Source organism: Antedon mediterranea, chromosome 4 (assembly GCF_964355755.1).
Source record: "Antedon mediterranea chromosome 4, ecAntMedi1.1, whole genome shotgun sequence".
Classification (NCBI taxonomy): Eukaryota; Metazoa; Echinodermata; class Crinoidea; order Comatulida; family Antedonidae; genus Antedon; species Antedon mediterranea.
Window position 1 is genome coordinate 32,036,925 of NC_092673.1, and position 19,562 is coordinate 32,056,486.

The 19,562-nt window shown below is 32.3% G+C and overlaps 2 protein-coding genes and 1 long non-coding RNA gene across 3 annotated transcripts in view; 1 reads left to right on the forward strand and 2 right to left on the reverse strand.

Moving 5' to 3' along the window:
* Positions 1-19,562, reverse strand: part of LOC140047790 (KAT8 regulatory NSL complex subunit 3-like) — an 86,693-nt gene that overhangs the window by 42,584 nt on the left and 24,547 nt on the right. The gene's annotated exons all lie outside the window — the stretch shown is intronic.
* On the reverse strand, positions 927-2,983 carry LOC140047793 (DNA oxidative demethylase ALKBH2-like). Its single transcript, XM_072092827.1, has 5 exons — positions 2,657-2,983; positions 2,374-2,519; positions 2,005-2,248; positions 1,660-1,802; positions 927-1,447 (listed from the first exon to the last, which is right to left on the reverse strand). Exons 1-5 carry the CDS (start codon positions 2,981-2,983, stop codon positions 1,150-1,152), a joined length of 1,158 nt encoding a protein of 385 aa, XP_071948928.1. The 3' UTR covers positions 927-1,149.
* Positions 13,778-18,110, forward strand: LOC140046376 (uncharacterized). Its single transcript, XR_011844771.1, has 4 exons — positions 13,778-13,900; positions 16,575-16,625; positions 16,936-17,004; positions 17,393-18,110. It is a non-coding gene; the product is annotated as an uncharacterized lncRNA (long non-coding RNA).

Below are 19,562 nucleotides of genomic sequence, written 5' to 3' on the forward strand. Positions count from 1 at the left end.
CTAATATTGTGCCTCGATGATTTCATCAATACCACCAAAAATAAACCATTTACTGTGGAACTTTTTTTTTTAAATGGTGCTAGATTAAGGGATTTTTTCATCATCTACGGTAAATTAAAACATTCAGAGAACTATAGGTAACAATCAATAAGAGGATATTTACAAAGAACCGTTAAAATGTAGGCCTATGCCGTTATAAGATTTAGCCTGCAAAGCGAAAAACAAGGCCTGTAAAAAAATTAATAATGCTTATGAACAGCGGAAGATTCATAACAAGAAAAACAAAATGTCGGTAGATAAACGTGTAGAAAAAAAGTGACAATATTTATTAAAACCAAAGTAGTTCTAAGAATATCTAATGGCAATAACCTGCACGTAAACAAATTTCCATTTTTGGCTCCGGTTGAAGGTCTTGTTTTCTGTTAAAATGTATTAAGTGTCAAGAAATACAATTGGTAACCAAAATGTCTTTCTGTATTCGATAATTATGATTTCTCTGAGTTTGTTTGTTGTTGTTGCAATTATGATAAAAGTAATATTAAATAATACACAGATATCGGTCATTTCTCACGATTGAATTCATAATTTTTATTTACAATACCACTTACAGTAAAACTATCGTAGATGTACATGGTCTTTATTGTAATAATATTAATCACACATATGTAGATAAATCATTGATACATGTACGAAAATATGTGCTATTATTAGTGTTATTATAACGTGTTTTTTTTTTGTTTGTTTTTTTTGTGTTTAATCTACCAGTCCGTTTCAAACGTTACAAGTACCTATTACTCTTGAAATTACGATTAAAATGCTTTAAAGAAAAACTTACACACTTATTAAAAACATAAAAAATTGTATTTAACAATTAGAAACACATTACAAGTTACTTTTAAGAAATTATTCGTAAAGTTAATCATTATCCACAAAAAGAAAAACAATCACATGATTATTAACGATCAATGGAATTAGGCCTAGATCTAAATGAATTAACTTCAATACAATAATACAACCATTTGTAGGAATATCATCACAAAAATAATTCAACTGGTACTACTATACTAAATGAGAACAGATCATGAACAGTTGATATTCTTGAGATCTACAATCACTATTAAAGACTGCAATGTTTGCGTAACATTTCTCTCATCTTTTAATATCTCTAAACCTGAGATTTATTCTTGGTAGCTTGATGGATTGATTTTTAGGAAGTGAATGGTACCAGTACTCATTAGTGGGATAATTCATCATTAATAATGTACCGTGTTTAAGATCAACAGTTACTGGCTCAATGATTCTTTTGGGACTCTTACCTCGCGCATCACCATGTCGAAATCTAAACATACGTGTTTGCCCCAATGATACAGAGGCGATTGGACTAAAGTGATCCATGTCTTTCTCATCGTCTTTGTGTTCGCCAATGTAATCACTTCCAGTAGCATATCTATAGAGTAACAACAAAATACAATAGAAAATAAGATATTTTAAGATGAGACTAAAAAACCCCAATTATCCATTAAAACAATCTTATCTAACAAATTGCAGAAATCATCCAGTATGAATACTGATAGTGTTCAATCGTTTTAGAGGTAAACTATGGACCCTTTTAATCAATAAAAAAAATAAATAAATAAAATAATAAACAAGAATAATTACCGGTTGACCAAAACAAAATTGAAGTAATGTCCTGTAGCCGATTTTAAAAGGTCGCGGAGATCTTTCAGGAATGGTGGCCACGGTAAAGCTGGTACTGTATTGCCTGAATATTTGTAAGTTAAGCCCGGATCGCTAAACGAAACCTGCAGAGAGGAAACCATACAAAGAAAGTCATTTATTATTTGGCGAGATGTAAATGAACACGCCTAAATAAAATAATTTACAGTAAAAGAGTAAATTATACCTATAGCTGCACAGTAAATAAAGAAAAACAAAGGAAACGATATACAAGTAATTAACAAGTCATTAATACAAAACCACGGATAAAAACATAATGGAACTAACCTGTTTTCTAGGAATATTAAACCACTTTCCATACACTTTCACCTTTGTAAGATCACCGGTAAAATAGTCAATCTCTTCCTCACATTTTTTAAACAAGGTATCGGCTGCTCCTTTATCAAGAAGTTGAAGGTAATCATAGTCTAAATTTTCCCCTATTATCTTTTGCACCGATAACTTATCAGGAGGTAGCAATTGATGTTCTGAATTGAATAAACGTCCTCCATTATCGTTTTTGTCAACACCCCTTCAACAGAAGCTGCATTATCATTACCAACCTCCTCAATCATCTTTTGTATTTCACCGTGTTTTTCAATTAACTTGAACCACTGACTCTTTGAAAGGTTTACACATTTTTTACCGGGTTTAAACTTTCCTCCTTCTTCAGACTGGTAATAGCGGCGAATACACACAAATTGTTCTTCTTTCCAGTTACTAACTACCACATGAATTATGTCCGAAAGTGGGATTCTTATTGCCTCCACCATGTTAATGTCTCTTTGTAAGTCTTCCAGTGACTGGAGAATTAAATTGATATTGTTAAAAAGTTTTTGCCACAGCAGAACGGGTAAATTATTACCTAGAGGTCCAGGTTTGAAGGCACCATATTCTTCCGTTTGGTAATACTCTCTGAGACAAACATAAACATCGTCACCCATCGTTGGGCCACTACATGGCGTTTTTCAGACAAGAAAATCCGATTCTTTGAAGTTATGGAAATCTTTGGTACATCATCGGTCATTACGGCAAAATCCCGGGCGCTCATTCCTGAGACTTTACTAAAACCATTACACTCATCTGTTTGACCATTAAAAGAATTCCTAGGATCCAATATATTCGCTGATGTAGAAGCAATCGTTGGTATTTTTAAACTGCTACACTCGTCAGCTTGACCATTAGAACTCCCCATAACTCTTTTCATTGTCCTACGGGCTTTCTCACCAATTGCTAATTTCGGAGAAGGTAAACAGTTGAAACTCATGTTTATAGACTGTAGAGAGTTACAGAGAGCGAAACGAATGATCGTTGACAACTCTGAACGATTACGCTTGAATCAGATCAGATATATATATACAGTTATTAATTGATTTTTTCCTGTCAATTGTTTCGCTGCAACATGTGCTAATTAAAGCATTATTAACTTTTTTGTTTGTTTTCCGGTCATTCGTTTCCGTGACACGTGCGAAACACAATTTAAATGTCCTCGCACAACAGCTTAAAAATAGTCTCTGAATTAATCAGGATATTTACAAGAAAATAAACGAAATGTCTATACCGAGGCAATGAATATTCTCCGTGCATATTTAGTTCGTTGTAAACGGTATCGGCTGAAACATACTTCTTATCCAGAACCTCCCGATAAAAATAGAGACTTCATACAACAGAAATCATGATCTTTTTGACTGCTCCTGTCAAATTCACAACCATAACAAGCCGCTTTACTTAACAACCAGCACTGGGCTAACACTTGAGCAACAAACAATTGTTTAATCAAACGCTTCATTTTCAACAAAAATTCTCTCTCCACCTCGTCTACGTACGTAAATATACAACTTGTAGGCCTGTTACTCCTCTCGACTCCTTCATCTATTTCGACGGGGATAACCTCTTCGGCCTCCCTGGAACAACAGTCTCCTCATCATCGCTAATTATTATAACAGTATCTGCACAACTCCCTTGCGAAAAATATATACTTCCAGACATAGTAAAATACTGTAAAGAGATTCTACGCAAAGATAGGCAAAACAACTGGAAAATAGTACAAAAATAACCGATTCACTTTGTTACACCGTCTTAAATCGTAAATAAAGTAATGACGTCACTCACCACGTACCAGAACCTCGCGCCAAAAATTAATAATTAAGAGACAAAGAAACACCTGGCGGAAATTCATTAATTAAAAATAATTTGATTATTACGAAACCAGGAAAAGAATGACCTTCATTAGAAACACCTGGCGGAAATTACATAATTATTATGAAACCAGGAAAAGAACGACCTTCATTAGAAACACCTGGCGGAAATTACATAATTATTACAATAACAGGAAAAGAATGACCTTCAATAGAAACACCTGGCGGAAATTACATAACTATTACGTAATTATAAAAAGAACGACCTTCATTAGAAACACCTGGCGGAAATTACATAACTATTACGTAATTATGAAATACACCAAGGTCGGGTCTGAAGTACCTCTTTTACTACTATTATATAATTACATGACTAGTTTTATGATTTTTCATAACAATGGAAGATCACAAATGAAACAATTTGTATTAAGATTTCTGAAAATTTGATTCTCACTAAAACTGAATGTATGCTATTATTGTACAGTTAACTTTGACATTGTGTGTCATTTTAAGAAGCATTATTTAGTTGTTAACTTTGACATTGTGGCTCAGTTATTGTTAAGAAGCACATATTGAGGATCACAAAATTCACGGAATTGATTCTCACTGAAACTGAACATGCAATAGTTGTTAACTTTGACATTGTGGCTCAGTCATTTTAAGAAGCATTCATACATTATTCACGATATCAATATCAGCACCCTGGTAACAATATTGTATAACAGTCTATAAATACACTCTGTACACAATAGCAGTCTCATCAATATGACACTTAATACCACCAGTTGAAATATGATGGTTGTTCAATGAATGCTGGCTAGCAATCAGCATTTGATATTAACATACAGTATGAAATTAAACAAGTGTCAGCTGTATAATAGTGGTTGTGTACTGTACAGTATGAATATACATGTATAGTATTGTTACCTTACTGAATAAGTTCATGATTAAAATGAAGAATTCTTATGAAAATTAATTATTTAAGTTCAGTGGCAAACATAACAGTAAATAAATGGGACTGAACCAAAAGGACATAAGTTCACAAAGAAAAAACATATTTTTTTACCAAAATTAAAATGGAATTAGACATTAATTTTCTACATAATAATATCTATATTTAAACAATTAAACAAGAATAACAATTAATATATCAGTCCCACTTTCAATTCAGTACCAAAGTGATTAATTAATAATAATAGTTTATTTCATCCTTGATTGTCTATTTACTACTGTCATTCCCATTAAAACCATTTTCTGGCATAATTCAGTTCCTACTGCTATAAGAGTTAAAAGAAGATTCTATATTATTCTATTAGTGTATCTACAGTATCTAACATAACATAAAATGAAACACAGATATGGAATTTAGTTTAAATTATTTTAATTAAACTATTTAAAAAGAAAAAAACAAATTTTTACTCCAGCAAAATAAATATGTAAAATACTGCATAAATAACACAATAAAACGAATGTATTCATGTATAAATATTACTTGTGTACTTGATAAGTGATGTGATGTTTCTTAAAATGATTCTACAACTAAAGGATAACTAAATTTTAAAATTACACCAATTAATTATTTTCCAATTATAATTGGTTGAAATGAAACAAATGAATTTGTCGTCATACTGTACAAACAGATTAAACAAATGGTGGTGTGCAAAGTTCAACAGCATAGCAACTTCCTCTGACAACTCCCATGTCAAACACACTTCATATGTTGTATTCTCAAACAAGAAAGTTGAATGATGTAGATGATGGGTGGAATAATTTGGCAAATTTGCAAATTATCAATTCAATTCATATTTATAATGCGCAGAATTTTTTCCGAAAAGATAAGTTCTAAGGCGCAACGCCACAACTGCTAGCACTCATAAAGTGGTTGGAATAAATATAATCTTTGTATGGTCAGTGAATCCTAAGCGACTCAGTCATCCACTTTTCAACTGAGATACACAACATCTACACCAATACAACATATGACTTTACTGTATTAAAAAACTATTCAACAAAACATTACAATATCTTACCTGGTAAACACACCTGTAGCCTCTCCATTGAGGCAACAAATTTTTTTCTGTGTTTGTCTTAACAATTCCAATTCATCTGCTTTCTCTATTAATACTTTGCCTGATTGTTGTAAAGCTTTATTTGTGTCCAGTACTTCTTTCTATGAGATGAGAAGAGAAATAAACTTGAAGATAGTTATTATTATTATTATTATTATTATTATTATTACTTGTATAGCGCACATTTATACAACATATAATTATAATCAGCGGCGCTTCACATCAATTAGTATCGTAACATTCTTTGAAATATAGTGCTTTTAAATGTTTTTTAAACTAATTATAGTCGTCTAAGTGCTTAATGTGACTTGGTAATCTGTTCCAAATTTTGGGTCCTGCTACGGCGAACGAACGGTCAGCAAATGTCTTTCGTTTAGTTCGTGGGATTGTCAGGTTATAATTGCTGGTGCTTGAACGAGTACTGCGAGAAACATTCCGCACAGTAAGAATTTCTCTCAGGTAACTTGGAGCGGAACCTTTAAGCGAACGCCATACAAGACATGCTATTTTGAATTGACATCTATGAGACATCGGAAGCCAGTGCAAGGATCGCATGGCGTTAGTTGCACTGTCATACCGACCTTTCCTGACAATTATTTTCGCAGCTTGGTGCAGTAACCTCTTCATTGGAGCAAGGGTATTAGCAGGTAGACCATAATACAATGCATTGGCGTAATCAATATGTGACAGCACGAGCGATTGAACTAGTTGTTGGCAAAGGTCCTTGGAGAGAAATTTGCGGATTTGACGAATATAGTATAAATTAACAGCTATCGTTCTGCATTTATCATGTATGTGGTTCTTGAAAGATAGCTGGTCGTCGATATTAACACCAAGGTATTTTACAGATGAACCACGTGGTATTCTGTCCTGACATACGATGATATGATCTTTCTCGCATTTCAGGATTTGAACTCTGCTTCTTAATAGAATGAACTCTGTTTTTTCACTGTTCATTTTTAGTCTGTTGGACTTCATCCAGTCGTTGATGGATATGAGGCACTCTTGTAATTTGGTGATTGTATTTTCCATACTAGAACTAGAATTTGGATTAAATGAATCATACACTGAATGATCATCGGCATATCCCATCACAGAAATATCAAACTTACTGATATGATCTTGTAAAGTGCTGGCATATATGGTGTATAGAACTGGACCGCATACACTACCCTGAGGTACAGAGAAGGACAAATTGGCTGTCTCCGAGTTAGTTTCGCCGATTGTTACGTTGGCAAATCGATGACGAAGGTAAGTATCAAACCAGATCAATGCCGCATTGGCCACTCCGAATTTGTTCTGCAAAACGTCGAGGAGTACTTCGTGGTTCACTGTGTCAAAGGCGGCTGACAAGTCTATACATACCAGCGCAGACACCCTTTGCAGCTCCATATTCCAGAGTACGTCATTGGTTAACTTAACCAAAGCCGTCTCTGTGCTAAAACCTTTCCGATAGGCAGATTGGTACGCCGGTAATAAGGTATTGTTCTCAACATAAGCTATGAATTGGTTCAAGCATGCGCGTTTAACCAGCTTGGATACGAAGGACAGATTGCTTACTGGCCTATAATTCCTGAGGATACATTCAACACCATTCTTTTTTATAAGCGGTTTTATAACTGATATTTTCCATCTATGAGCAAATACGCCGTTACACAACGAGTTGTTGATCATCCTTGTAATAAGTGGTAGAAGTGTATCCAGATGCTGTTTCACCAGTGTCGACGGTAGGGGGTCAGTGGAGCAGGTTGTTGGTTTTGCGCATATGATCAACTTCCTAACATCATCTTCGCTAACTTCCTGAAATGGGAGCTTGTAAAAACAAAAATAAAAGAATTTTCAATTGCATACGGAAAACAAAAAAATAAAAACCAGAATAAAAAGAAAGAAAAATTACAAAAACAAATAAAAAACTTAAATGAAACAATTATGAATACTCAAAATTGTGATATAACCATTGAAAATAAAATTGAAAACAAAAAAATAGAGCTTGAAAACATTTATAATGTAGAAGCAAAAGGCGCGCAAATTAGGTCCAGAGTAAAATGGATAGAGGAAGGCGAGCGGAATACAAAATACTTTCTTGGGTTAGAAAGATCCAAAAGTAAAAAGAAACACATAAAAAGTTTAATTACTAAAGATGGGAGCTTAGCAACGAGCCCAATTGATATTTTAAAGGAACAAATACAACATTTCGAAGGTTTATACGCAAAAAATGTTATAAACCCTGGAAAAATTAATAAATACCTTTGTAATTCTATTATAAACAAGCTTTCAGAAATAGAAAAAGAAAATTGAGAAGGTTACGTCACTATTGAGGAATGTAAAAAGGCCATTTCAATGATGGAAAAAAATAAAACACCTGGATCGGATGGTCTAAGTGTTGAATTTTATGTGTTCTTTTAGAATAATATTAAACATTTAATTTGCGATGCGTTAAATGAAAGTTATAATTCTCAAGAATTATCCTTTTCGCAAAAACGAGGTGTAATCACCCTTTTGTTCAAGGATGGAGAAAGAGAAAATTTGAATAATTGGCGTCCCATTACCCTCTTAAACACCGATTACAAAATTCTTGCACATGTATTAAGTAACAGACTTAAAATGGTTATTAAATCAATAGTAAGTTCAGACCAAAAAGGTTATATAAAAGGCCGTTTCGCTGGTGAAAACATTCGGTTAATAGAAGACCTGCTTTATTATACAGAGTGTAATGATATCGAAGGGGCAATAATTACCGTAGATTTTAAGAAGGCTTTTGACTCTATTAGTAGAGATTTTATGTTCAATGTTCTAGAAAAGTTTAACTTTGGAATGTTCTTTTGTAACTGGGTAAAAGTATTATACAATAACGTTGAATGTGTCACAGTTAACAATGGTTGGGTTTCAAACAATTTTAAAATGGAAAGAGGTATTAGACAAGGTTGTCCTCTATCTGCTCTGTTATTCATTTTAGTGGTTGAAGTAATGGCATCTAGAATAAGAAACAAAGATGACTATAAACTTCCAAATAATGAAAATAACATAGAAGCTAGAATAAGCCAATTAGCCGATGATACTGTTTTGTATGTTGGTAATGACAAAAGTATTAAGTCAGCAGTCAGTGTAATTGAACGTTTTTGTGAAGTATCTGGAATGACACTAAATAAAAAAAAAACCAATGCTTTTTGGATTGGTAAATGGAAGAACAGAATAGATAGACCTTTAGAATTAAATTGGGTAAAACACCCAATCAAAATTTTAGGCATATATGTAGGGTATAATACAGAAGAATGTACCAGAAAAAACTGGGATGTTAAATTAATAGAGCTAGAAAAGACTTTAAAACAATGGAATGCTAGAAATCTCTAAATTTTTGGTAGAATAATAATCCTGAAAAGTCTTGCACTATCTAAATTAACATATGCTTTTTTTTTTCTCTTTCGTGGGGGTCACCCACATTTATTCATTCCTTTTACAAATATAAATTATATAACATACATACATTTTTATAAAAATAAAGAACAATAAAATGCAATATATCAGCTAAAAAGTCACTATATCTATACATGTACATAAAATCGATGGAGTAAAAGTATGCTTTAAAAACGTACATTTTATGTTTATTGCAAGTTATAGTAAAAGTACAACTATTTATCATTTAAATTTACTTTATATTAAGAAATGTATTAAAAAGTAGCTGTTTCTTTTATTATATCTTAAATCAGTACTCACAATTTGTTTCTTTATTTCTTTTGACCTTATATTACATCCGTTACAAATATATACACACATACACACATTAATATACCTATTTACATTTACGAATCAGTTTAATCTAGTTATTATAAACACATTATATGCTACTTTTTATGTTTTGGCCTTGTATAACATTTGTTTCATTCCACTATTTCTATTCCTTTAAAGTTCTTTTCTTACTATGTTGGCCCTTTAAAATTAACATATGCTGCAAATATCACTGATGTTCCAAAATATGTATATACAAAAGTTACAAATCTAATATATAATTTTATTTGGAACAATAAAAGGTAAAAGATAAAAAGAAAAACTCTAATTGGTGATGTTGAGATGGGAGGCATTAAAATGCCTGATTTTACTCTTCATGTTAACGCACTCATGTGTGGCTGGTTAAAAAGAATTATGAATGATGATGGTGCTAAATGGAAAAATATTCCAATGTATTATATTAAAAAAATATGTGATGTTAATGTTTTACTTAATATGTCATGTTATAACATTATTGATGTTAATTCTGATAAAATTCTACTGTTTTACAAAAATATGATAAAAGCCTACATAAATTATAACAGAATCTCTAAAAAAAAACCCTGAAACTTATAACGATATAATGAATGAGCAACTGTGGGGAAACCACTACGTTAAACTAAAAAAAAAAACGCTTTTCTACAAGCATTGGATTGACAGTGGCATTATCAGTATTAAAGACATTGTTAATAAGAACACTTTTTTAACATCGAACGAAATACTGGTGAAACTACAATGTAAAACAAACTGGTTAAATGAGTATTTGTGCATTATTAAGGCAATACCAATTCAATGGAAACGTATTATTAAGGAGGTAGATATTTTCAATTGTGATGATAATGATGAAGTAGTTGGGACTAAGTATGAGATTAATACTACCAAACTAATATACTCATGGTTTGTGAAAGAATATTTCATTATTCCAATGTCACAACTAAAATGGGAAGAGTACTTCAATGATAACAACATTGATTGGAAAACTTCTTGGTTACGGAAAGTATGTAAAATGAAAGATAAGAAACTAGCACAATTCAATTATAAGATGTTACATAGAATACTGCCTACCAACAAACGGCTGTATCAGTGGAAAGTTAAGGAAACACAAACGTGTGACAAATGTGGAGAAATTGAAAATGAAAATCATTTGTTTTTTAGTTGTAGATTTATTCAGAAATATTGGAGGAAAATGCTTAGTATCTTTGTAAGTTTAAATCACAATAATATATCATTTAAACAATTAATACTAGGAACGGCAGATAAGCTAATAGATTATATTTACACTTTTGCAGCATTTACTATTTATAGAATAAAAATGTTATCTGCACTAAATAAGCCAGTGGGTAAATCTTTATGGAATTCATTTAAAAGCAATATGTTATATAACATTGAATGTGAAACATATAACAATAAAGAAACAAGTATAGAAAAATGGGTAGCTTTAAGAAATAAGATTATGATAATATAAATTCTAATTTGATACGATTAACCGAAAAGGAATTACAGTGATACGGGTTACTGGTGGTACTGAGCTATTATTGTTTTTTTTTATCATGTATATAAATATATTGTATAATCCGGGTTGTAAAATGAAAACAAACAAATGAAAATGTGTGAACTATTTTAAAACGGGATAGATGATAATGATGATCCTGTCAAGTGTATAACAAAATATAAGAAAATTAATGAAAAAAGGAGTAATACAGAATTCATATATGTAAAAATGTTACTTATGAACTGTAACGACATTTACAAGGTAAATAATACGATTTTATGTAATATGAGATAATATGAATGTGAATAAAAGTGGTGTTTGCGCCACAAAAAAAAAAAAAAAAAAACTTCCTGAAATGCAATAAATTCATTTGCCATTAGCCGTTCTTGTTCATACAAAAGAAAGTGTTCCAATTCCTCTCGTATTTTCTCTATTTTGCCCATAAAGTAAGATATGAAGTCGTCTGCTAACTGTTTATCAGTTTCATGTGGTGGAAGTGTGTTATTTTTACGTCTACCAATGAGCTCAAACACAATCTTGTAAAGCTTTTTTGAGTTGTTGCCAGCTTCTTTGATAGCACCCTTAATGAATTCGTACTTGGCTAAACGAAGATAACGTTTGTATGTAATGCGTAGATCATTGTAAGCTGACCTATTTTCGTCGGTGGCAGACTTCCGTAAGGTCTTCTCAGCACGACGAAGTTGCTTCTTCAACACATTAGTCTCGTCATCAAACCAAGGTAACGATCTTCTGACAGTGGTAGTTTTCTCAACAATAGGAGCATGCTTATTCAGAGCAGCAAGTAGGTGAGTGTTGTAGTGATTTGCCAAATCGTCGATATCATCGATATTCGTTGATGATATAACTACTTGAGACAAAGCTTCATCAAAGTTCGTGTGATCTATTTTATTTATCTTTCGAAACTTTTTCTTTTGACGGTAACATTTCGGTTTTGGTCTCGATAAAATATTCTCTACAAAACAATGGTCACTGATGTAATAATTTGAAACGGGCTCGGTAACACAAAGAGTGTCCTTACCCCTCGTTATTAGCAAATCAAGAGTATTTCCCGAACGATGTGTTGGGAAAGACACGTGTTGATCAAGATTTAAACACTCAAGTACATCGTCAAATTTTATTTTATCCGGGTCATTGCTGCTGTTCATATGAATGTTGAAGTTACCCGAAAATATTACAGAACTATGTAACGATAGAATATCCGAAGCATATTCTGCGAATTCATCATAGAAGGTGGCAGTACTAATGGGTCTGACGGTGGTTAACAGACAAATGAAAGAATATTTTACTATTACTCTGTACACTGCTACTATGTGCTATATTGCATAATAACAAATGTTCAGAATGTGTCAATCATAGCATTTAACAGACCTGAACAGACTGCCATCATATTAATTAAAATTGATTTTAAAATAAAACGATCAAAATGTTCCTTTTAAGGAAATGTTAATAATTGCAATTTCCTATTGTGCCTCATTTAATTTCCTCACTCAAACATATTGACATGTCTCCAAAATGGTTGCAAACAATCTATTTTTTCACAAAATTCTCAAAATAAATAGTTTTTATTATTCATGTACTGTAGCTTTGTGTTAAATACACTTTTTAAATTATTAACCAATTCAATTAATAACAATATATTGTTTTTACTACTGTGAAATACACTTTATGTTTCTGACATTAATGTGAGCTTCTCTTAATGTAGGCATTTAACTGTTAATCACTTCAACACATGATATATCAATGTGCCATTTTGGAAATGTGCCATTATTCACAGGTTATGTATGTTCCTAAGAACATGACATTCACATTCACATTAGTCTCTCACATCAAGTGGAAAAAAAAACATTGAGTACTGTAATATGTTAATTTATTATTTTAAATTCTAAAATAAAAATGAATGGGTTAATGAGTGAGTTAAAGATTGAGCAGATAATAAATGGTGGATAATTGAACGAATGAGTGGCTATAACAAGAAGTAGAGTAGTGGGTTCCTGATGGTGAACTTGTGGGTACTGTACTGTAGATCATTAAATTATTATAACTAATTATTTAGTCATTAGAGCATTTTGCACACACAACTACATTCTATCTGAAAGAAACTATAGTATTATCATTGTTGTAATGAGAAAAACCATATAATGTCCATAACTATAGCCTACTGTATGATGTAGTAGGTTTTTATAATTTGAATTTATAAGATGCAATAAAAAGGTATGTACCCTGTATGTACACAGAAACACACAAAAATACATTTTACATATAAATACAGTGACTTACCATCCAATACTTCAACTGAAGTATAGTTAGTAAGTACAGCAGTAAAGTACTAAATTGATTGAAAGACTGGTGTACAGTAAGAAACTTTTTTCTAATTACATTAAGTCTCTCTGCATGTATTCTGACACTAAGCAACTCTCCTATACTATCCACAAAACCTTGGTGATGAAAATTCCACATGCGTTCAATATCGCGGTCGTGTTCCGAGATTCTCGTTTCCAGATGAACTTTTTAGCAAATCAAACATGTACACCACCAGGGAACGCTTTCAAATCTATTTTCTCTTCTGATTGAATGTACTGTATTCCTACAGCTAAAGCAGACTTTATGTATGTTTACCACTAACTGTGTGTAATATCAGAATTGAAGATCAAATAACTATATGCATGACTCACCACATCATGAATATTCATTAAATAAAGGTTAGTGCGATTCTACATTTGGAAATTACCTGACATCAATATGATGGATTATGATTATAGATTTAAAAAAGAATTGGAACACGTAAGCTACATTTGAAAATTACCTGCCATCAATATGATGGATTATGATTATAGATTTTAAAAAGAATTTGAACATGTAAGCTACATTTGAAAATTACCTGCCATCAATATGATGGATTATGATTGTATAGATTTAAAAGAAAATGTGAACAGGTAAGCTACATTTGGAATGAACATGTTAAGGGCATCAGTTTAAGATCATTCATGCAAAGGTTTCCGTCATCTTTAGCGTTGTTACAGCGGCATAAAGCTGTACATGGTAGTTTTGACTTCTTGCACCTACATCTATTGGTTATGCATCGTGTCTTGCATCCACAATAAATCATCTCTAACGAAGCAGTAGGAATAGCTTCATTTTTCAGAAGCACTGGTTGAAGTTTACCATTAGATAGCTCCCAACCAAAATCTGTTGGTGATGGCAAATGCTGGATTGGCGATACAGCTTTTTTCCATACGAGTGCTTGGAAGTGTGCTCTTTTTATATGTTGGTGCACTGCATCACTTGTTGGAGGTAATGCCTATAGTTTTTTGTTTTTTTTCAAAAACCTAACTTCATTGGTACTTTTAACTTGACCAACACCGTAAACGTAGCAAATGAATCTTTCCGATTTCATAATAACTTGGTCACTGATAGGTTTTTTCCCATGTCTTTAATTAGTTCATAATTTTTGTTTAATACTTCCCATGCCGATGCATTTGAGTGACCACTTAGATATGAACAGGGAAGAGTTAAATTACTGTATGTATGTATTAATGTAATTTAACTCTTCCATGGATATGAGGTAGTATCGCATCCACTAATAGTGTGGAATGGAATCAGTGCTTTTGCATAACCCTCGGGCAAGGCTTGAAAAATGTCTTTTATAGATACTTTCTTTTTTTGGATGTCCCTGTCATCATCCATTTGGATACCATGCTTTGGTAGTGAGACACTAGAATCACACGTCTGTATCCCTAGAAGCAACACAACTGTGTCGTATCGGACATTGGCAGCATGACAAGTCTCGTGTCCGATTCTTCATGATCTGCGACCAGAGACAACGTAGACTTTTGATGATTTAACAACTGATTCTTTCATAAATCCACCAGCTGTGACAATTTCTTTGTCTATAGGAGCTTGACGAATCAACTCCTCTGATAGAAATCGTGCCAGATCTGCTTTATTATCTTGTAATGCCAAAAAGTTTGACCAGCAATTTGGCAGCGGTATTTCATCACTTTCTATAATTCGACGAATTGGTCTCTGTGTTTTGGTTCATCTTTGTCTAGTGGTGTCCTTTATCGACAGTTTTAAGTTAGGCATGACATGTTAAAAAAAAAAACCAGAGGCATTACCTCCAACAAGCGATACAGTGCACCAGCATATAAAAAGAGCACACTTCCAAGCACTCGTATTAAAAAAAAGCTGTATCGCCAATCCAGCATTTGCCATCATCAACAGATTCTGGTTGGGAGCTATCTAATGGTAAACTTCAACCAGTGCTTCTGGAAAATGAAGCTATTCCTACTGCTTCGTTAGAGATGATTTATTGTGGATGCAAGACACGATGCATAACCATATAGATGTAGGTGCAAGAAGTCAAAACTACCATGTACAGCTTTATGCTGCTGTAACAACGCTAAAGATGACGGAAACCTTTGCATGAATGATCAAAACTGATGCCCTTAACATGTTCATTCCAAATGTAGCTTACGTGTTCACATTTTTTTTCAAACCTATACAATCAAAATCTATCATATTGATGGCAGGTAATTTCCAAATTTCCAAATGTAGCTGACATGTTCAAATTCTTTTTTAAATCCATAATCCATCATATTGATGGCAGGTACTATACAATCATAATCCATCATATTGATGGCAGGTAATTTCCAAATTTCAAATGTAGCTGACGTGTTCAAATTTTTTTTTAAATCTATAATCATAATTCATCATTTTGATGGCAGGTAATTTTCAAATGTAGCTTACATGTTCAAATTCTTTTTTAAATCTATAATCATAGAAACACACATGTTTTAAACAATTTCAAAAGAAAAAGAAATTCATAAGACCACAATTTTCAAAGTTATATTATTATTATATTATTATATTTGACTAATAGTTCAAAGGTCAATAGTTGTAGAATCGGCCATTTTTTGTAAAAACATTTCATTATAATATATATGAATGTATAGTTTCTGAACAATTTGAGCCCTATTTCGTGTCTCTCCGATTATTGGTTACTGAGATACGATAAATCAAGGTCAAAGTTCAAAATGTCAGAAATAAGACTTGCATTCATTTTTTGAGAAAATGTGTCATTAAAGTGAATATGAAAACATATATTTAAAGCATTTTGAGACCAAAATTAATTATCTGTGACTAGTGGTTCTCGAGATATAGGGTAATTATAAAAAATGGCCGCCATTTTAAATTATGCAAATTAAGGGCTTAGATGGCCGAATTTCGCTTGGGATCCACCATATTCGTAATCAGCGAGGTCGAAATATCCTAAATCAAGTGGATCCCAGCTTCTACCCAAAAATGCTTCTTACACCATATTTCAGAGGAAATAGAACTTGTCTATAATATGATGCTCAATTTGGTTTTGGATAGCTAAAGGAGACCATGAGAAACAAAAAGAAAAACTACATCTTTCAAAAGAAGGTGGGTTTAAACATAAATTATTTTATCGTACTGCAACATTTTATTGTGTCAGATCATTATCATAGCACACAATAATCATGATGCATTATGCTTATTTTGGAAATGGGCTGATGCAATCAAAATCATTTCCTCTCAACTGTCTCAAATATGTACCTTATCTGTCTCACACAGGATACAAACTGTAGTATAGTCACTGAGATTTTTTCCCTATTTTTCAATGAGGATTTTAAAGACAACATCTTCCCCCTTCTTACATGCCCTCCCATAATAATAATACTAATTAAGAAGCAATTATTTATTAATTTCATAGGTGAACTTCTAAAAAATTATTAAAACTTTAGAGAGGAATTTCAAAAAAACTTTCATTCAAGTAAAGAGCGTAAGTTTGTTAAACTAGCATTTGAAGCACTTTAATAAGGGTGTCTAGAAAACTCAGATCTAGAAAACTCAGATCTCAGATATATCTGAGTTTTCTAGACACCCAAGAATTTGCCATCTATTTGTTTGTGACAAAATTATGAATACAGTAACTTTGTTGCTTAATGGTCTGCAAACATTTCCTATAAAAAAGATACTTTACATTCTGTGGTGCTAATGCATTTTTTTTATTATAATGTTTAGGGCTAATGTTCTATCATTATTACATTACAATAAACTATTTTGTAATTGTAATTAGACAAACAACATAGCCATACATACGGTGACCATTGATTGAATTTTGAATTGATTTTTTATTTCTAGTTATTTGTACTATTTCTTTTTTACAGAACAAATAGAAACGTATCTACTTAATAGACACCAGTGGCACAACATCAACAAATTTACACCAGAAATTTGTAATCCTGATTATGTAGTTGATGTAAATGATGTTTTCAGTGATTTGGAATTCTGGGAAAAGAAAAGAAACGAGCCTATAATGTTAGATGATATGTTAAATGTTATCAAATCCAAACCAGCATGTAAAGTTCTTATAGAGAGTGAGATGGGTACTGGTAAAACGACTTTATTAAGATACTTAGCATACAATGCCAAGGAGACTATTAAAGCCCTTGAAGGTAAAATCGTATTCCTTTTGAATGCAAGGGAGTTAGATACAAATGAGGGAATCTTAGATTTGATGGTAAACCAACTGAAAATGAAAGATTTCAGTTCAAAGACCAATCTTCCACCTGATTCAAATTTGATTAAACGATTCATAGTAAATCATGTGGATAAAGTTGTGTTGATGTTAGACGGCTTTGAGGAATTAAGGTTTAAGAATACAAGCTTAATTACAATGTTGATAAAAGAAAACCTAGAGAAGAGCATTGTGATACTTTCATCAAGGTCGGAGAACCTTGATGAATTCATAAAAGTGAGTGATATACATGTAAGAGTTGCTGGATTTAGTGAAGATTCCATAGCAGTGGGACAGCCAGTCGACAAATCGTGTCAAATTTTGACTCGGAGAGGGCGCCCTACTTTTCTAATTTAGTTCAAAATTGCTAAATTTTAGGGTGTTGGAAAAACACAATATTTGTAAATTTAGCTGATATCGGAAAAATATTGTTAGTGAAATAAATTCATAAATGGTTTTAATATATTGTCATGTAAAATTAATGTATTTGAACAAAACGATAATCTGTAATTTAACGGCAAAATCAACCAATGTCTTTTTTTCGAAATTGTACCCTAGAAAATCTTCTATATTTAGGCAAATTGCCAAGGATAACCATAAGCAAATTCAATCACTATCCTTCTTAAAGGTGGCAATCCGTTCACGAGACAAACATATACACACAATGCTCTACATAAACAAAGTCTATATTACAAGTCTTTGGGAGTGAAGTTGTAAATTGTCATTAGAAAAAATCCTAACATATGACAGGACTTGAACCCAGGACCCTTGGATTGGCAGCCAAGCATCATAACCACCATACATTCTAATACAACGTATATTATTACTTGTTTATTTATCACAGTATACATTTTAGTTGAGGAATATTTATCATAACTATTATAATAGCTTTTATACGAGTCTGAGGCCTAGCCCTATTAGCGACCGATTGTTCCAGGAGCGGAAAGTCACTTAGTGACGTTGTGATCGGGCGCGTCGGGCCTAGCTAATATTAATAATATGACCTGAAATAAGCGGCTAACAAGAACTGTTATATACTTGCTTACAATTGTTTTGTTATTGATGAACAAACAAGCAATTTATAGATTGAATAACAAATTATTTATTCATTTATTTTGGGTAAAAACATGTACAAACTAGTACTGTATAATATAAATTATAATAACTAGATGGTACTCTCGCTTCGCTCGCGTACCATCTAGGTCGTGCCCACAGATGGTTCTGGAATACATAATAATTTCAGCGTTAAAAAACTGGCGATTTCAAATGTACGTACCGCAGGACAATAATACATGTCGTGTACAGGAACGAATAAATAGACACTGTGATTTATGTACTCAACTAAAATTAGCACCCTATTACTTCCGAAAGAGAAACTTGTCACAAAATAAGACCAATTGTTTAAGTCAAATTTAAACAAACTTAATTTGTGTTTTGTATGTAACATTAGGGTTGAGGGATGGGGAAGAGGATGGGTGCAAAGAGGAAAAATGTTAAAATATATTCTTTATCCATTTAGTAACGAAACATTAATTGCTTTCATGTTTTACAAATAATATACCATTAAACACAGTAAAACATTGCGATGTAATACTTTGTTGAAACTATCACCGTCCTAGTCGATTGAAATAGTACAGCACATGTAAAGATACATCACTACGACGTGTATATGTTTATAATATAATGTAAAACAATTTGTGAAAACCACCTCTATTCGGGGAAAATCATAAATTCGATTTAATCGTCAATAAATATTAAATTATCTAACTCAACTTAATTAGTAGGCCTAACGGTTTTCAATTGTTTCTTAGAGCCAATTC

What these genes read in the sequence shown, in the direction of transcription:
- LOC140047793 (XM_072092827.1), bottom strand. Translation starts at nt 2,983, where the DNA reads ATGAGTTTCAACTGTTTACCTTCTCCGAAATTAGCAATTGGTGAGAAA. An exon ending in CAGTCTGAAGAAGGAGGAAA is followed by an intron (nt 2,249 to 2,373) that starts GTTTAAACCCGG and finishes CTTCTGTTGAAG; the next exon opens with GGGTGTTGACAAAAACGATA. An exon ending in TTAATATTCCTAGAAAACAG is followed by an intron (nt 1,803 to 2,004) that starts GTTAGTTCCATT and finishes TCCTCTCTGCAG; the next exon opens with GTTTCGTTTAGCGATCCGGG.